The following is a 20,125-nucleotide window of genomic DNA, read 5'->3' as shown; positions in this document are numbered from 1 at the left end:
CTCTGAGTGGGGAGCTGGCAGGTCTTCTGGGACTCTGGGGATGCATGCCAGCAAAGCACTCCTTGGCATGAAACATTGTTGCCAAGAGCTGTCTGCGGTCCTCACCTGTACCCACTGTCTAATTCAGCACCGGTAATTCCAGCCACCACTAGTTTGAGCATCAAAACACATCATCTACTCAGCCACCATCAGCGCATGAGCCCCTGGAGACAGGTTTCCTGACACTCAAAGTCAATGGCAACGTTAAGGGTTAAAGCATCAAGTGTGCATTGTGTTCTTTCCATGTGGCTCCCAAAGCACTAATGTGCAGGCCCTGCTCAGCAGTGCTTTATTACCAAGGCCTTAGGCCTATGTGGGTGTGACCTGTATACCCAGGAATGGGGGCTGAGGGGACAAACACTCCCTGGACTAGAGTACATGTCCTTGTGTGAGTGTGTATCTGCTCTCTCCTGCAGTTGCCAACTCCCTACATGTTTAGATGCTTGAGGCTCATGGCTGGGGGTCCCTGTGTCACCTCTAGGGTAAGCACAGGGAGAGACAAGAAACACTGTATCTCCCTGACTTACCCAGGCAGGCAGGAGCCAGCCCAGGGGAAGGTCTGTTAGACACAGGAAAACCATGGCACAATGCCCATGCTGTGCCATTGTGTGGGCTGTAGGACCATGTAGGTTATGGTTTGCTTGTACCCTGGCAGTGCTCCTTTCTGAGGCAGTGTGTGTGGAAAGATGTATCATTGCTGAACCTTGGTTTATGATCTCACATTATTTGCAGAGTCTCCAGATTATCCAGGTTTCTCCAGTGCCTGTTTAACAAAAACACCTTCTGGGTGACGTGTTGTGTCCCATCTAGTGGCACAGAGACCACTTAGAGAGAGAGTTAAATGAGTCTGTGGTAGAGGCTCATGCACTAAGCCCCAGTTCAATCCCGCCGACGACCAGGGTCCGCTCACACCTGCTTACAGCCGGGCATGGGGAGATGTTACACCATTAGCAAGTCAATTCAGGAACAGTTCCAAGTTTATTTTATATGGCAACTGCCAGGTTACACATTTTCAGTCTAACCAGCCCACCCGCTGCCATGCCTCTGAGAGGATTGTGATGGTCAGCTCTTCCTCTGCTGCTGCAGGTTTACTTCAGGCCCCTGAGACAGCCTGCACCCTGGAGCCACCCAGCCTGTTTCCCTTCCCATCTTCCCTGTAGAATGATGCTGCAGCCACGGCATGGAACAAACCACACAAAACCTTTAGCAATACTTTTGGGAAATCCTCCCCTCCCAGCCCTGCAAATCCACACACTGGGTGTAACACCCAGAGAGAGCCCCTTGAATGGGGTCTGTGCTGTCCTGGGTTGCCCAGCCCCCTACCAGAGCTCTTTTGGCTGTGCTTGGCTCTCACCACTGCCTGAGCTCCGTAGACTGGGTTTGGTGCTAACCCCTGCCTGAGCTCTGCTTAAAGGCAGGGTGAATAGACTGCAAAGTTTATCAGTGATGATTTTATGTTTTCCTCCATGTCACTAATAAAAATGTAAAATAATGTAAGTATAAGAACTGATCTTTGCAGGACCCCACTAAAAACAAACTCTGGTTGAAGATGGTTCCCTGTTTACAATTACATTTTTAGACCTAACAGTTAGCCAGTTTTTAAATCCATCTAATTAAATCTATGAGAAAGATATACAAAGTAAGACTGCATATATTTGCTTGCTTATAATTTTGAAGAAGGCAATATAAATGAAAATAAAAAAGTATGTGGGTGTTTGAGGGTGACTGGTGTGATGTTATAAGGACAATGATATTGAGCAAATATTCTGCATGAATTTTATTTACTGGTTAAAGTTGTCTTAAGGCTCCAAAACTGATATAGAAAAGTAAATGCAAAGTAATGCACATTGAAAAATATAGTCCCAACTATACATACAAAATGATGGGGTCTAAATTAGCTGTTTTCACAAGGACTCCATGATCTTTCTCAAGTGGTTAGTTCTCTGAAAACAGCTGCTCAATGTGTAGCAGCAGTCAAAAAAGCTAACAGAATGTTAGGAAACATTAGGAAAGGGATAAATAAGACAGAAAATGTCATAATGCCATATAAATCCATGTTAACTGTGTGCAGATCTGGTCAGACTATCTCAAAAATATATTGGAATTGAAAAAGATACAGAGAAGTGCAACAAAAATGCTTAGGGATATGGAACAGCTTCCATACGAGGAGAGACTAAAAAGACTGGGATTTTTCAGCTTGGAAAGAGACAACTGGGGGGGATATGGCAAAGGTCTAAAAAATCCTGATTGATGAAGAGAAGGTGAATAAGGAAGTGTTATTTATGCCTTCACATAACACAAGAACCAAGGATCACCCAATGAAATGAATACCCAGCAGGTTTAAAACAAACCTAGTGAAGTACTTTTTCCACATAATGCACAATCAACCTGTGGAACACATTATCAGGTGGATGTTGTAAAGGCCAAAATTATAACAGGGTTCTAAAAAGAATTAGATAATTTCATGGAGGATAGGTCCATCAATGGCTATTATCCAAGATGGTCAGGTTTGCAACCCCATACTCTGGATGTCCCTAGATAGACTCTGACTGCCAGAATCTGGGAGTGGATGACAGGGAATGGATCACTTGATGATTGCCTGTTCTGTTTATTCCCACTGAAGCACCTGGCATTAGCCACTGTTGGAAGATGGGATACTGATCTAGCTGGACCATTGGTCTGACCTAGTATGACCATTCTTATGATACCTCAAGGCTTGGACGGTGAATATCTTGCTGTATTATCTCTTGATTGTTCTAAACTTACATATAAACTTAAAATATGGTTTTAATTGGTGTTTGCATACAAATTTTTCTCTCTTTATATAGGAATTAGATACAGTGCTCCTGTCAGCTAATTTCTAAGTTATCTCCAAAAAACCCTAAAGTTTCCATGTGTGTAAGTAGTCCCTAGTATCATGGTTGAAGCTGCCCCACCCTCCCAATCTGATATGGGGCCCTGTGATTGGGCCTTCAGTGGCCAGGCAGCCTAGTGGCTAGATTGTTGATTAGGAGGCTGTAGGGGGACCAGACCCCTCCTTCTCCCTCAGGTCCTGGCACAGGGTCCTGTGTCACTCAAACCCCTAAACAGGGGAGATGGATCTTTTTCCCAGCTGTGAGGAGACAGGGGGGTTCAGGACCTCTTTTCCTGGGCTGCTCTCTATGAAAGTCCTTTTAGTTTGGGGTGAGGCCCCATTGGGCCAGTTACCCCACAGTTGTGGCATACCCACAGGCTCCCACTGAGAGGGGAAGACTTACTTGCCTTCAGTGGCTGCATTGGCTGGTAGGGTTGTCAGTCTATGCCTGCAAACAGAGAACTCCTGCCTCTTCACCAGTCAGCCCCTAACTGAGCCAGGCTCCCTTCTTTTCTCCCCACTCCAGGCCTGGCATTGGCTGCAGGTATAACAGGGTGGGGCTAGCTGAACCCACAGGTTTTCTTTAACCCCTGCTGTGCCAGGCAGCAGTTTCTCTGCTCCTTCACAGACCCCTGCAGTTACTGAGGGGGAAATGCAGCTCTGTTTTTTCCCTGACTGGATGGCAGGGATATCTGAAATGGGACAAAGAAGGAATGGGAAATAGTGTATTTTTCTGGAGGGTTTTCAGCCAAAAAGTCTTTCATTCTAAATTGTGTGAACCAGCTGTGATTTCTGTGATGACCCATCAGGAGACTGTGAAGCATAAATACCCAGCATCTCAAACTGGACTTGGGGCAGGGAGATGCAAATGCATCCTGGAGCAGGTGTTCAAGAATTCAGAATAATTGGCCACATTCTGGTTTCCACAGGCCTCATGATATTTCTGACCCAAAGTGTTCAAGTTTGTCAGATAGACCCAAGCCATCACTAGCCTGGCTGCAAGATGAAGGCAGTTTATTTACCCTCCAGGCAGAGGATTATTGCTTTGTCTGGTGATTTTCCAGCATCCCATGGGCCAGTCCATCTCTGGGCTCCACAGTCCTACGCCATGATCTGCCAGAGACCCCTCTACTTTTCTGCTGGTCCTTGCCAACATAGGCCAGTGTGTGGAACCCAGGCCACCCCCACCCCACGGCATGCTGGCAGCATGAAGTGGTTGATGCTGATCTGGGTGATGTTCCAAAACAGGTGCATTCCCATTTGTTAGTGTGAGCTCAGGTATCTGTGCTTCACTGCGCTGCTCTCACTGCAGCTCCTAGCACATTTATCCCATGTCCCATTCATGTGATCAGCAGGATGCAGGAGCTGGTGCCTGGGCTGACCTTTCAGTGTTTCCCTTGCAAGCTGAAAGTCCTTTACTCTAGTGTTTTATGTAATTTATAGCATGCCACTGCAGCTCATGGGGTTGCAAAGACAAACAGCATCAGATGAACATCCCTGAGTGCAAGTACCCACTTCACCCAGCTCCAGTTCCTGGGTTCCCTACTGGGATGAACAGTGAAAAGGGGTTAGAAACTGGCTGTAGATGACCAGTACCAACTCCCCCTGAACTGCAGAACTCCCTGCAGAGCTGATGACTGGGTCCTGGTTCCAGCTCATTGTTCCAAGCTACCCCTCACTTGGGGCACTCTGATCTGCCAGGTAGTGTTTGGTGTTTATGACAGCAGCTGGGTCTGGTCAAGATGCCCGACAGGTGTCTCACAGTGAAGCTGCCAGCCTTTCCTGAAGGAGTGACTTGGGTGCTTATATCTTCTCTTCAAGAACATGCCGCCTCTGTCTGCACAGCCCCATCCTGACCAGATCTCCCTCCCCCGTTCCATAAGTGGTCTTGCAGTGGAATCAGAGACCTGTTCCGCGTGCCTGAGCCACCAGCTTCCCTTCCTGTGCTCTGGTGGGCTGGGGGCTGTGACAGAATATAACCCTGTGTTCACACCCTATGCCCTTTGTAATAATGCTTATACAAGATATGCCCTTGTGAGGTATTATTTAAAAATGCAAATTGCAGCATTATATGTGAAATTATAAACATAAGATGAAATCATGACTAAAAGTATGTTTCCAGAGAAGTCTGGGGAGTGGCCAAACCAGTTCTTCAGAGACAAAGGGGAAGCTGATGCCTGAGCCATGTGTAAACAAGTCTGATGGACAGTTACCTAACAAGTGGCTATTCTTTGTCGGGAAAGGGGGCAGGCAAAAATTTACATCTTAGTGAAGAAACAGCATGGAGTTTCCTTCCACACAGACTGCCTGTCACCTTGCTCTGGCTGGAAATGCTTCTCAAAGTGGATACAGGACTATAGAAAGAAGGGGCAGATATCCCAACGCACCTCCCCTCCCTGCCCATCACATTCACAACTATAGAGGCAAAGGAAGCAGCCGTTGGACTCTGGGGGAGGGGAACTGACCTAAAGAGTAAAACTGCTGAAAGCATGCGGTGAAAGAACTTTTGTTTTGAATCTAATATAGGTTGTTAGGCACCAGTAAGCATTTTACCTCTATTTTTCTTGTAACGATTTCTGACTTTTATACCTCATAATTTGTACTCACTTAAAATCTCTCTCTTTGTAGTTAATAAACTGGTTTTACTGTTTTATCTAATCCAGAGTGTTCAAATTGAAGGGTCTGGGTAACTCCATTTGGGGTAACAAGTTATGTGTATATTATTCCCTTAAAGGAATAATGGACTCAGTATATATGTACTGTGCAGGAGAGGGCTGGGCAGTACAAGACATATATTTCTGGGGAAAGATCCAGGACTGGGGCTGTGTTGGGGTCACCCTGCAGCATAACCAAGGCTGGTAGGAGCCAAGGTGTGGCTGGCTGGCAGCAGCACACACAGACATGGCTGGGAGTGACTTACATGCTGAAGGCTGTTTGTGAGCAATCCAGGATGGAGCCTACTGCAGCAAGACATTGTAAAGGGCAGCCCACGTTACAGGGCAGGGGTGACACAGCTACTCATTGGTCTGGATTGTACCCTGGTATGTCACAGGGGCTCCACAGTGTTGTTGCCTCCCAGACTCTCCCTCTGACCACCCATTCTCTTAGCATTTGTGCTAGGGAGCATGACATGCCAGGGATATCCATCCAGCCAGACATGTCCCTGACCCAGGACCTCTGGGCAATGACAGCACAGTGAGTGCTGCTCACTGATCATAGCATTGACCAGGCAGAGCTCTGTGACCTCCTGAGACATGGGCATTAACATGCTGTCTTGAAGTGCCATGCTAGGCGGACCCTGCTCCTAGTTTGGCAATCCCTAACCAGGGATCTCACCTGGGAGCCGCTCTCCTCCAGACACTTAAAGATCAGCTCCCCACCAGGACAAGTGGGCAAGATTCAAGCACACCAGCACCCAGCTTTGCCCAGGGCAGGCCAAAGAGCTGGCACAGCACCTTTGGATGCAGGGTCTACTCGGTGTGCCATGGGCATCCTTACATAGATGCTTTGTGTCCATATATTATTGCCCTGGCTCTGCCCCTAGCTGTCAGCATGCCTTGGGAGGTCTCCTGGAGCTGAAATACCACTTGCTTTCTCGGGCCTTAAGGAACAGCCTCCTCATGCCCTGCAACAGGGCTCTTTCCTGGCAGCAGTGGATCCTCTGTAGGCTAGAGCACTTAGCAGCAGGGACAATGTCCCTCTTTTATCTGGACTGCCCCTTCTGTGTCAGGGCATTACTGCTTGGAGCTTCCATGTCTTGTCTTGGCTCCTGAATGGCTGTTGTGCTATCAGGGTCCCAGGGCGCTGGAGAGAATCTGTCTCAGCTGCATTCTGTGTCATGCTGCCCTCCGCTGAAACATTCCATATTCACAGCAGACTAGAGACTGATCCCCATGATATACTGCAACTAGCAGAGCTGCCATGCATGCCTCACCTTCACTCCTCAGCTGGGTCCTTTGGTTTCAGCTCCCCCCACCCCCAGCTGGCATTCATTCAAGAGCCAGGTGTCAGCAAATTCTGAATTGCTGTGAAAAGGGACTTTGGGGATTTTTGCCTCATTACTTGCTAAAAACCCTGTGAAAGTGCCAATTCTATCCTTTCACCTGAATAACCCCCTCACTCCATGTGCGGTGATTTGTGTCAAAGGGCTGGGCACCAGAGCTGGGCTAATAATGAGTTTTCTGGCTCCTCAGGAAAAACAAAAAAACAATTTTTAATTTTCACTTTGACCTGATTTGGGGCAGAAGAGAGGAGTGGCACTTCTCTGCCAGAGGAGTGATGCAGGGGGGCTGTCATACTACAGGCCGGGACAGCCAAATGCACAGTATGGGTATGACGTTGCACTCCATATGTTTAATGGAAATATATTTATAAGTGTGAATATGATGTAACTGGAATATGCTTCATGCAAAAGGTCTCTTGTAAAGTATCATTACAAAGCTTATGATCTACTGTGTGTGTTCATCCTATTTGTTTGCATGTGTTATTTCTATGTCTGGAGTTAGGAGAATAAGATATATACTTGTGTTACTGATGTAAACAGGTTTCAGAGTAACTGCCGTGTTAGTCTGTATTCACAAAAAGAAAAGGAGTACTTGTGGCACCTTAGAGACTAACCAATTTATTTGAGCATAAGCTTTCGTGAGCTACAGCTCACTTCTGTAGCTCACAAAAGCTTATGCTCAAATAAATTCATTAGTCTCTAAGGTGCCACAAGTACTCCTTTTCTTTTTGATGTAAACATGTTAAGTGGAAGCCATTAAGGGGGCTTCAGAACCAATGGACTGTGAATGGATTTGTTTACCTGCGAGCTTTCCTGTGTACCTGTTTTCTAGCTCCTAGGTAATGAAGAAGGAGGTCTTACAGTGACATGTGACCATGTCACCTGAACTGGAATCCATCTTAAACCTGATGCTTTTCCATTTAGAAGAAGGGGTGGGGACGCAGAGAGACAAAAGATTCCCACCGTGTGCCAAAGCTATAAAAGAGGGTGGAACAGAACAAAGGGGACTGCTAATCCTGAGAAATCCCCTAGTTACCACCTGAGCTGGAACTAACAAGGGCTGTACCAGGGGAAAGGATTGGACCCAGACTAAGAAGGAGTCTAATATGTGAAAGAAGCTTATTGGAACATCTGAGGGTGAGATTTACCTGTATTCAGTTTCTTAATGTATTAGGCTTAGACTTGCGTGTTTTGTTTTATTTTGCTTGGTAACTTACTTTGTTCTAAAAAGAAAAGGAGTACTTGTGGCACCTTAGAGACTAACCAATTTATCTGAGCATGAGCTTTCGTGAGCTACAGCTCACTTCATCGGATGCATTGAGCTGTAGCTCACGAAAGCTCATGCTCAAATAAATTGGTTAGTCTCTAAGGTGCCACAAGTACTCCTTTTCTTTTTGCGAATACAGACTAACACGGCTGTTACTCTGAAACCTGTCATTACTTTGTTCTGTCTGTTATTACTTGAAACCACTTAAATCCTACTTTTTATACTTAATAAAATCACTTTTGTTTATTAGTAAACCCAGAGTAAGTGATTAATACCTGGGGGAGTGAACAGCTGCACATATCTCTCTATCAGTGTTATAGAGGGCTGACATTTTATGAGTTTACCCTGTATAAGCTTCATACAGAATAAAATGGATTTATTTGGGGTTTGGATCCCACTGGGAACTGGATGTCTGGGTGCTGGAGTGGTTTTCAGTTAACCTGCTGAGTGGTTTTCAGTTAAAGTCTGCAGCTTTGGGGGCGTGGTTCAAACCTGGGTCTGTGTTGCAGCAGGCTAGCATGTCTGGCTCAACAAGACAGGGTTCTGGAGTCCCACGCCATCAGGGAAAACGGGCTCAGATGTAATTCTAGCACCTCAGGTGACAGTCCCAAGGGGGTCTCTGAGACCAAACACAACACAATGGGAAGGGTTGGTCCCAGTCTTTGGTTACCAAGTGGTGGTCTATGGTTACCAGTTGAAGTGTGCTGGGGCTGAAGGGGCTCACACCAGCAATCTGGGGCAGGCCAATCTCCAGTGGTTGCTGGTTCATTTTTTAATCCCCAGGAAATCTCTGTCTCTCTCTGTTGTAGCAGAGGCCTGGGGCTTCATTTTGCTCTGTACCTGCTTTCATTTGCCTTTCTAATAAAAGCCAAGTCCTGGAAATGCATTGCTGAAGCTAAGCCTGATACTTGACCTTGATCATAAAGAGATGAAGTAAATAAACAAGCCACAGAGCCATGTCAGTGATAAAATGTTTATATTCTGGTTATATTGAAGGTTACATGCATGTTACAGAACAGACCCAGTTGACCTAGCCTGCACTGCCCTGACATGGCAATGCCTCTGTGGGGGGACACACCCTGTACTATCCTGTCCTGAGGCCATGGGTGTGGATGGATAAGAGCCCCTTGGGGGAGCCACTCAGCACCCTACAAGACAGGCTTTGTCATGGGAGCTGACGCATACAGATGTTCACCTCTTGAAGTGGGATGTGGTTTGGTTTGACATTACATGATGTTAACCTCGTCAGTGCACAAAGGGTAGATTTAAAGAGATTATGGTCCTGAAGATTCTCCAGGTTCTGTACCAGATAGGAAGGTACCAGTGAAAGGCTGAATTTTAGCTCAATAAAATACCTGAAACCATTCTACTTCTATTCAGTGCTCATGGCTGTGAGAGGCAATGGGCAAGTGTGAAAAGTGAACAATCTTGTTGTTAGCTAACATGCATTTAAATGGTATGTTTTGATTCACTGACTCACTAAGGACTCAAGTGAAGTTAACATGATTAATATATATATAATGTGTATATAAGAATACAAATATATAATGCTGTATATATCATGCTGATACACGTGTAACATAATAAAAGTAAGAGTAACAGAGAATATATAAAATACTTGATAACAGACACACTATAGATGGTATTGGTCCCATAGCAGATGTTGCTTGGGTTTCAGAATTATCCGCTTCCTCATCAGGTGGTGTCATTTGTCACTTTTCAGGCTGTCTGTATGCCAGAGTGAATAAACAAAGTGAACAGTCTACACAAACACAGCTTTTAGAAATCCCAAATGCTTCTGAGGTCACATTGCACAGGCCCTTCTGTAGCTAATGGAGAACTAGGCTAAATTGGACCTAGTTCAAAATTAAGTATCTAGGAGAGGAGGTTTATCCTTTCTGTCGCAGAAGTGGAGGCCAGGAGGGGCTTCTGATAGACTACACTTTCAAAAGAACTCAAACCCAGGCCCAAGGTGTCTTGCTGCCCAGGTGCCACCAGAGGTTGTTAGGATAGCACATGACAAACTAAAGCAGTTTTTAGGCTACAAACCACATCTCAGCACAGGGCCACCCAGCATATCGCTGTGCTGTCCTAATACAGCCAATATCTGGTTTTTATGGGCATGAGTGCACTGTGCTTTCATGAGACAAAGAGGAATTTTCTAAGGAATTTACTATGAGAGATCTGGTTGACTGGGGAAGATCTGAGAAGTTTGAGTATCTGGTAGAAGAGCACAGGTTAGGATGTACCCACCAGTGGTTACCAAAATAACCCACAGCACTTTTCACAGCTTCAACTGTCAGGAAATGGTCAATGTACATCTTATGCCCATGGTTCCTATGGCACATTTGATACCTATGGCATCCCCCTTTCCTTTTAATGAGTGCAAGGCACAGTCCTGACTTCACCATAAATACCCAACCCACCCCAACTTGTTCTCCTGTGTAAATTACCCTGCACAGGATTCAGGGAACAAAGATTACATGTGTTGGAATCCAAATCAGATAGCTACAAGAGTAGGCTTTTAGGATCACATTTTCAAAAGATGCCCTTAAATTTTGGGTGTGAAATGGCTGCCCGTGCGTGTTTATGTGATCAGATTGGCTAGTTAGCCCTGAAGTACCTGTTTTGCAGGCATACATCTGATAACTAGGCAAACAAGCAGCTGAGCATGTAAAATTTGCATGAACAAATTTGGACACCTAGCAGAAACTGACTGAAAATCTGTGTGTATGTGGGTGATCAAGTGTGTATGTGTGTACATATATGTGTATGGAGAACTGTGCATTTTAAGCAACCACCCAAAGGACCAGCCAAACCAGATACCTACTGGAGAATGACTTTTTATCTAGAGAACTGGAAACGTGCAGATACCTTAAACTAACAAGAAGTCACCCATTGGTGGCAGTCCATAGGGCAGGTCTTACTGGAGAAAGAGAGAGAAGTGGATTAAATATATTGCCAATTAAGACAAGATTTGTTTGGTTAACTTGCAATTACAAATTTGAATTCCTGATGTATCTGAGAGGCATTTCGGTCTTTCCAGCAACATCTTAAACAAGTAAATGACAGGTGGGAGTCTTTCTGCTGGGAGCCCGTTTGAGCCTGCATTTCTGTGTGCACTGTGTGGCCATCTGTGTTATGCAGAGACATACTGAACCAAGCTCATTCTCTGAGATACCTGCACTAAAATCAGTAGAGTTACACCAGGAGTGAATGTGGCCAGCGATGGTATGGCTCTCCTATATTGTAACTGCTGAATCCGTTTTGGTCTTAGCCCCAGTTCTGTTCCTAACCTATTTCCCTTCAAAGCCAGACAGAAAAAGGCTGCTGTTGTGGGGTATTTTCTGCTCTAATCTTTTACTGTCTCAAAGGGGAGGTGAAAGATGTGTGAGGTCCTTTTGCAATGGGTTGGGCCCATTGTGATATTGCCACTGTACCATGTTGCAGGCTGACTGACAGAGGTGCTACATCAGGGGTGGTTAAACTTTTTAGTCCGAGGGTCACATTGGGCAATACAAATTGTATGGCGGGCCATGAATACTCACAAAATTGGGGTTGGAGTGCGGGAGAGGGTGCTGGCTCTGGGGTGGGGTTGGGGACCATGGGTTTGGGGTGCAGGAGGGTGATCTGGGCTGGGATCGAGGATATTGGAGAGTGGCACTTACCTCAAGTGGCTCCTGGAAGCAGTGGCATGTCCCCTCTCCGGCTCCTACACAGAGGCACGGCTAGGCGGTTCTGCACGCTGCCCCATCTGCAGGCACGGCCCCTGCAGCTCCCATTGGAGCATGTAGGAGCCAGAGTGGGGCCATGCCACAGCTTCCGAGAGCCACGTTTTGCAGCCCCCGACCCAGCGCCTCAGCCGGAGCACAGGAGCGGGGCTGAGCCGGGAGGTCTGGTCCCCAACCCAGCACCCCGGCCAGAGCAGGGCTGAGCCACATGGTGCAGCCCCAACCCAGCGCCCTGGCCAGAGTGCCAGAGTGGGGCCGAGCCATGTGGTGTGGCTTGTGGGCCAGCTTATAATGGCTTGTGGGCCGTATCTGGCCCAAGGGCCATAATTTGCCCACCCCTGTATTACATCTTCACACAGGGGAAGGGAATGAGAATACCAGGCAGCGGCCCTGTCATGAGGCCTCTAACTTTCCCAGGCCATTTGCTTGAGAGAAAGAAAAATAAATGCATTACCACAGAGTTTGTTTCCTGGACTGTTCACCCCAGCTAGCCATGTATTTTTATTCTGTCACCATGGAAACAAGGTGTAAATATTTGGGTATGGTGTTTTTTTGATAGTTTTTGTAAGTGTATAAAAGGTTTGCAGACCCATCGTTTATTTTATTGCATGTTGCACACAGTCTCCCATGCTCTGGATTGCCAGCTCTGGATTCTGAGCGTGGGTGGCCCATTTTAACAGACTGCAGAGAGTTTTGTAACTGATTTTAAAAAATAAAAATGCTGGATCGTCAACTCTGGAGACTGATGTCCTGTATTTAGCCACAGGCAGTCTTATTACAAGCAGTGGCATTGCAGGCTTCCTACCCTGGCACCTGCCAACCGGGACCGAGGAAACCCCCCTGGAGGAGAAAAGACATTCATGTCAAGTTTCAGTCAGTCCCTGGCCTTTTCACCAGCAGTTACTGCCAGTCACGCTTCTGATGGACACTTAGTTTGAACTGGGTTGAGACCCCAGCTTTATTTCACACAGGCCATCCCCCACCCCCCAAGTCTGCAGATGGTCACAACTTCTGGTGGCTGCTGAGCTGGGCTGGAACCAAGGGCAAAGACTAATGTCTGTGAGCTGTAATATTTTTCAAAATGAAACAAGTCTGTCACCATCCAGAAGCCCCACCGGCCCTGCCATCCTGCTTGGACACAAGCTGGCCAATTGTGTCAGCAATACAAATATGTATGCCCCATCTAAACAGAATGAGGAGCCTGGACAGAGGGAAATGAACTGCACAAAGCTCAGCACCATTTGCCATCTGTTCAAGACGGCAGGGTTTTATTTCTCCTGTTTCCACTGATGGCTTTTCTTCAGGGCTGTTCTCAGCAACTGACCCAAACTGTTCTTTCAACAAGTTTTACCTCCTCTAATGAACTTTCTCTTTTGGGTTGGTGCAGAACTCTCACTTTGGCATGCTGCTCTTGAGAGAATAACTGGGACAGGCTTTCACCAGCAGGACACCCACACTGACGAGTCAAACACACCTCAAAACACCTGGGGAGCATTGAGTAAGGCTGTGCACAGGCATTGTGGGGTTGTATATGGCTCTGGAAATGACAAGCTCACTAAATCTAATGCAGGCAGAGCTCTGGGTTGCTAGGCAGCAGTCCCAGTGTTTTGGATAAATGATGTTTATTTTATTCTTCTCCCTGTCTCCAGCTCAAAAGGAGCACTGTTTGTTCCAGCAGAGGTGGTGTGTTGAAGGGCCTATCACTCACAATAGCCTCCTGCAGCACACTGGCAATGGGAAGTGTGTTACTAGCTGAAGAGCACAGTCTGGGAGCTCCAGTTACACCCTGTACCTGGGTATGGCATGAATAGAACCATCATTGTTACCAGTTTGTGATTCTCATCCGACCTTCCTGTGTCCACACAGCAGCTGTTTTCAAAAGCAACCTTGTGACACCCATGTGTGCCTGTGCCTTCCATGCTGCCTGGCTGTCATTGGATCAGTGCATGCTGGGAAAACCCCATAGTGCTGAACGAGCAGCAAGTGGGCCGTGCTCCCGCTTGGAAAGCAGGGAGGAGAGAGGGCAGGCCAAACCAGTCATGTGGACACAGTTTGATGTGGGTGTGGAGGATCTACACTGCAAATAACAGTGTCCCACAGGACCCAGGAAGGCAGCCACGAGGCAGTCTCTGTCGTGGCCGGGGCAAGACATTGATGCTGCCATGGCTATGGTTACTAACCATGTAGCCACCATGTTCTGTGTGGACACAAAGTGCAATTAGAGTCAATCCTGTCACTAGCTGGTCTCAGACTCAGTGTCAGGGCCCCCAGAGAGCAAATGCTTCAGAAGAACTAAGGTGGCTTTCACTCAGTGGGACTCGCTGTCAAACACCTCCTCCCGCAAAGATTGTCACAACAGCACAGAGTCCTAGCACTTAGAGCACAGTCACTTCAAGGTCTTGTGTCGTGGCGGGAGGAGGCAGGAGTATTTTAAAACCTTTCCGTGCCATTAGTATTTAACATGTTCAATTCATCCAGCTGGTCACAGCAAGGATATCACATCAGTGTAACCTGATGTGCCAGTAGGGATGGGTGAGGACACAGGGTCTAGCAGCTCAGTCATGTGGTTGTTTTGGATAAACACTGAAGTATGGATGCTTCTCTGATTCTCATCTGAGTTTATCTGAATCAAGGCTGCTCAGATCCAGCTAGAGCATTGGACACTAGGGTCTTGTCTACAGTATACAGTTTTGTCTGCAAAAGACAGCTTTTATCAACAAAACACTGGAGGTGTACACACTACAGTGCTACTTTTTGTGGCAAAACTCTCCTGTTTTGCCAACAAAAGAAAACCACCTCAATGAGAGGCAGAAAGCATTCTGCGGTAAAGTTAAAGCAACAAAGCAACACTGCCGTTCATTATGTCGATGTAACTGGCCTCCCCCAGTATTCCACAATGCCCGCGGTGACTGCTCTGCTCACTGTTTTGAACTCCGCTGCCCTGCAGGCATGCACCCCTCGCTTTTCAAAGCTCTGGGAAACTTTGACATTACTCAGCATGGAGAGCAACACGCTGCCCTGCCTGGAGTACAGGGGAGGGGTGGATCATTGGTCTGTGAGCTGATGAGACCAATGGGATGGGATGGGAACCTGGGAGGCAGTGACCATGAGATGGTCGAGTTCAGGATCCTCACACAGGGAAGAAAGGAGAGCAGCAGAATACGGACCCTGGACTTCAGAAAAGCAGACTTTGACTCCCTCCGGGAACTGATGGGCAGGATCCCCTGGGAGAATAACATGAGGGGGAAAGGAGTCCAGGAGAGCTGGCTGTATTTAAAGAATCCTTATTGAGGTTACAGGGACAAACCATCCCGATGTGTGGAAAGAATAGTAAATATGGCAGGTGACCAGCTTGGCTTCACAGTGAAATCCTTGCTGATCTTAAATACAAAAAAGAAGCTTACCAGAAGTGGAAGATTGGACAAATGACCAGGGAAGAGTATAAAAATATTGCTTGGGCATGCAGGAGTGAAATCAGGAAGGCCAAATCACACCTGGAGTTGCAGCTAGCAAGAGATGTTAAGAGTAACAAGAAGGGTTTCTTCAGGTATGTTAGCAACAAGAAGAAAGTCAAGGAAAGTGTGGGCCCCTTACTGAATGAGGGAGGCAATCTAGTGACAGAGGATGTGGAAAAAGCTAATGGACTCAATGCTTTTTTTGCCTCTGTCTTCACGAACAGGGTCAGCTCCCAGACTACTGCACTGGGCAGCACAGCATGGGGAGGAGGTGACCAGCCCTCTGTGGAGAAAGAAGTGGTTCGGGACTATTTAGAAAAGCTGGACGAGCACAAGTCCATGGGGCCGGATGCGCTGCATCCGAAAGTGTTAAACGAGTTTGTGGATGTGATTGCAGAGCCATTGGCCATTATCTTTGAAAACTCATGGTGAGCCGGGGAAGTCCCGGACGACTGGAAAAAGGCTAATGTAGTGCCCATCTTTAAAAAAGGGAAGAAGGAGGATCCTGGGAACTACAGGCCAGTCAGCCTGACCTCAGTCCCTGGAAAAATCATGGAGCAGGTCCTCAAGGAATCAATTCTGAAGCACTTAGAGAAGAGGAAAGTGATCAGAAACAGTCAGCATGGATTCACCAAGGGCAAGTCATGCCTGACTAATCTAATTGCCTTCTATGACGAAATAACTGTCTCTGTGGTTGAGGGGAAAGCGGTGGATGTGTTGTTCCTTGAATTTAGCAAAGCTTTTGACACGGTCTCCCACAGTATTCTTGCCAGCAAGTTAAAGAAAGTATGGGCTGGATGAATGGACTATAAGGTGGATAGAAAGCTGGCTAGATTGTCGGGCTCAACGGGTAGTGATCAATGGCTCCATGTCTAGTTGGCAGCCGGTATCAAGTGGAGTGCCCCAAAGGTCGGTCCTGGGGCCGGTTTTGTTCAATATCTTCATAAATGATCTGGAGGATGGTGTGGATTGCACCCTCAGCAAGTTTGCAGATGACACTAAATTGGGAGGAAAGGTAGATACGCTGGAGGGTTGGGATAGGATACAGAAGGCCCTAGACAAATTAAAGGATTGGGCCAAAAGAAATCTGATGAGATTCAAGAAGGACAAGTACAGAGTCCTGCACTTAGGACGGAAGAATCCCATACACTGTTACAGAGTAGGGACCGAATGGCTCGGCAGCAGTTCTGCAGAAAAGGACCTAGGGGTTACAGTGGACAAGAAGCTGGACATGAGTCAACAGTGTGCCCTTGTTGCCAAGAAGGCCAATGGCATTTTGGGATGTATATGTAGGGGCATTGCCAGCAGATCAAGGGACGTGATCGTTCCCCTCTATTCGACATTGGTGAGGCCTCATCTGGAGTACTGTGTCCAGTTTTGGGCCCCACACGAAAAGAAGGATGTGGAAAAATTGGAAAGAGTCTAGTGGAGGGCAACAAAAGTGATTAGAGGACTGGAACACTTGAGTTATGAGGAGAGGCTGAGGGAACTGGGATTGTTTAGTCTGCGGAAGAGAAGAATGAGGGGGGATTTGATAGCTGCTTTCAACTACCTGAAAGAGGGTTCCAAAGAGGATGGATCTAGACTGTTCTCAGTAGGAGCTGTTGACAGAACAAGGAGTAATGGTCTCAAGTTGCAGTGGGGGAGGTTTAGGTTGGATATTAGGAAAAACTTTTTTACTAGGAGGGTGGTGAAACACTGCAATGCGTTACCTAGGGAGGTGGTGGAATCTCCTTCCTTAGATATTTTTAAGATCAGGCTTGACAAAGCCCTGGCTGGGATGATTTAGTTGGGGATTGATCCTGCTTTGAGCAGGGGGTTGGAGTAGATGACCTCCTGAGGTCCCTTCCAACCCTGATATTCTATGATTCTATGAATCTTTGACTATATGGGAGAACATGGAGGGAAACACAGGACGCTTAACATGGAGTCCTGCTCTCCCTGGAACTAGAAACACAGCGGCAGACAGAGCAGGAGTGATAGGGGAGAGACTGCTGTGCTGTGCAGAGCCAGGAAGGAAGGAGGGGCCTGTTGTGTGTGTGTGGGGCATTCTCCCCTCCACCTCAGGATTGTTTGGACTTACAAAGACAGCACAGTGACACACTCACTCTTCCCCAACACACACACTCCCCCCCACACACTCTCTCATATACACACACACACACACTGTCACACGCTCCCCCCCCCACGCTTTAGTTGAAAAGCAGCTGGCAATCTAGTAGGATGTCCATTGAATGAGAAACTTGCATCATGTAATGCTGTACCTGCCCCACGAGGCATTGCAAACGCAACCCAAAGCACCCTGCGGCCAGTTACACAGTGGAATAGCTACCCACAGTGCGCTGCTCTGTGTGTCGATGGAAGAGCCGGTAGTGTGGATGCGCTCTGCCAACACAAGGAGCATAGTCTGGACATGCAACAGAAGTTTAATTAAAGCGATTGCTGTATGGCGGCATAACTTTTGTTGACAAAACTCTGTAGTGTGGACAAGACCTAGGACCGATAAGATCTACAGGCCACAGCTCTGTGTAACAGATGAGTGCCAAGGCTCCTGCAAGCCTCCTTTGCATCTCCATGGAGGTACTCTGGACAAGCTTGCTGTCAACTGGCTGCTGAGATGACTCTCAGTAATGCAGTCTAAGACCAACGGGTAAAATCACTAGGGCTTTTTCATAACAGGGATCTTGGGAAGGGAGCAGGGAAAGAGACTGTAGAAGAGGAGACACTTGGCACATAGGAGAGAGTCCAAAACAATATGGAAGGAGTTTAGCAATGCAGTTGAGTGCTTTCTCAGTTTGGTATCTTTAAGGCAAAGCAGCTACAGACTAAAGCTGGGATTCGGAAAGAGGCAATAGCATGGCTCACAGTGACTGCCTAGCAAGGAATGCATTGCACAGGCTTGCTACATTGCTACTTGATTAACTCTTGATAAAACTCTGACCGCACAAATCTGGGCAGGGAGTCCTTCTCCATCAGGGCAAAGATCCGCTTCTGAGCCTCATTGAAGCTGCTCACCGATGGCTCCACCAAGTTCTTCATGGTCACAGCTTTGGTGCAGTGGTCTATGTTCACCTGTGATAGGGACACAATAGGAAGTGAACAGGACAAGGACTCAGTGCCCTAAGCAAGGGAACGGGAACCATACTGTGCTATCCAGATGCAGATGTGCAATCAACAAGGTAAGTGATCAAAGCCAGGTTCATTGGGTGCTGGGAGGCGCTAGTCCTGACTCCATAGTTCACGTGGAGCTTTGTTCTATATCTAAAGACGGGATTCAACCTCTTAGTTCTATGTGAAAAATAGCATATACCCTCCCCAGAATTACAGCACCGACTCTCTGGGAGTGAAGAAATGTTCTGGGAATTCACACGAAAACTCTTTCATTAGTTTATGATTTAAAATTAATATAAACTGGGTCCTTGATGAAATTTACCATTTTGTTGGTCTTTTCTTTGTCCAAAATGTTGTTAATAATGAAATAATACAGACATGTTAAACTTTCCATATTGATAAATTGATTGAAATCTTGTGCACAGGCTGCATCTGGAGAAATCTGGTTGCAATCAGATTAAGTTAATAATAATTATATACAACATCCTTATGATTATGATTAGACAAAGGCAACTCTTACAAGTGGAGCTGTTGTGCTATTAGAGGTAACTTTATCAGTCACCACTCTGCCTCTACAGCTAATTTGCATGTAACAATCCTATTCTCTGCAATGACCCAGTGGTCTGAGGGAAACTGGACCCATGGACACTGGACACTTCAAGTGTTCCAGGAATGCTAGCTTGGGCACCCGTGCTAGAAAGGCAAGAGCACAGGGGAGCCCTACAGCACAGAAACACTAGGGCAGGCCTCTCCCCATCTCTCCCTGCACAGAACACCATCGCACTGACACAGCTCTCTAAACCTGCAAGTTAGGGGGCACATTCAGCAGTGCACTTCAGCTGCTTTGCCCTACTCTGGTGATACAAAGCAGCCGTATTCCCTGTGTAACTGGCTAGCGTGCTCTGACTTCTCTGTGTTGGTTTGGCGCTCTGCGGAATCTGCCCTTAGAAGTTCAACTACAGAAAAATGGTTTAATGTCAATGCTGAATATTATCATCTCCTTGCCAATGCTGCATTCTCATTTGGGGTTCTCTTTTAAAGTCTGTGTGTGCAATTGTAAATAATTTTTCAAAGCTAAGGAAATTCCCAGACAAAACCTACATTGAAAATCATTATCTAATATGGGAGCTCAGACACTAAAATGCCTTCAGCCCAGTTCTACCATCATTGTATGGAGTTGCTGCAGGCAGAGTTAAAGCTGGTCAGCTGCGTAGAGGCCGAGAGTGTGGCTGGGTTGATAGTGCACTGGCCTATGACTCAGGATACTTTGGTTCTAGTTCTAGACCTTCTGATCTTAGGCAAGTTACTGCCCCTCTCTGTGTCTCCATTTTCCTATCTGTAAAATGGGATTAATGTTACTGACCTGCTTTGTAAAGCACTGTGGGATGGAGAGTGTTAGAATATAGATATTCAGGCCTGCCTGTAAAGCCCTATACTTTAAGAACTCAGGTGTATTTTTATCACTTAGCTAGTTACAGGGGTATAAAAACAAAGAATCAAAATCACAGGCCTATGTATGGGCCTTCTCTCACTAGGATAGTCTGAGGCCTTGTTCTTAGGCTAAGGCCTTTGGCTGAGCAGCAGGGGCAGCAATAAACTGGGAAGCATTCGGTCATATACCCACATCCCAAACCAGTCATATTGAAATAAGGTGATATTAGGCTG

The 20,125-nt window shown here is 46.7% G+C and overlaps 1 protein-coding gene across 4 annotated transcripts in view; it reads right to left on the bottom strand.

The window, feature by feature from the left end:
* Nucleotides 1–9,122: 9,122 nt before the first annotated feature.
* Nucleotides 9,123–20,125, bottom strand: part of RGS5 (regulator of G protein signaling 5) — a 75,172-nt gene continuing 64,169 nt past the window's right edge. The window contains exons 5-7 of one of the 4 annotated variants that reach the window (XM_073356200.1): nucleotides 18,291–18,421; nucleotides 11,038–11,089; nucleotides 9,123–9,891 (exon numbers count right to left, since the gene is read on the bottom strand). In XM_073356200.1, coding sequence (XP_073212301.1) covers nucleotides 11,044–11,089; nucleotides 18,291–18,421 — 177 coding nt within the window. In that variant the 3' untranslated portion in view covers nucleotides 9,123–9,891; nucleotides 11,038–11,043. Of the gene's footprint in view, nucleotides 18,422–20,125 lie in introns of all 4 variants that reach the window. The other 3 variants (XM_073356204.1, XM_073356203.1, XM_073356201.1) reach the window with 3 other exon arrangements.

The sequence above is a fragment of the Lepidochelys kempii genome, chromosome 8 (assembly GCF_965140265.1).
Source record: "Lepidochelys kempii isolate rLepKem1 chromosome 8, rLepKem1.hap2, whole genome shotgun sequence".
Taxonomy (NCBI): Eukaryota; Metazoa; Chordata; order Testudines; family Cheloniidae; genus Lepidochelys; species Lepidochelys kempii.
Note: the sequence above shows the minus strand (reverse complement) of the source record. Positions and strands in the feature narration are given on the sequence as shown.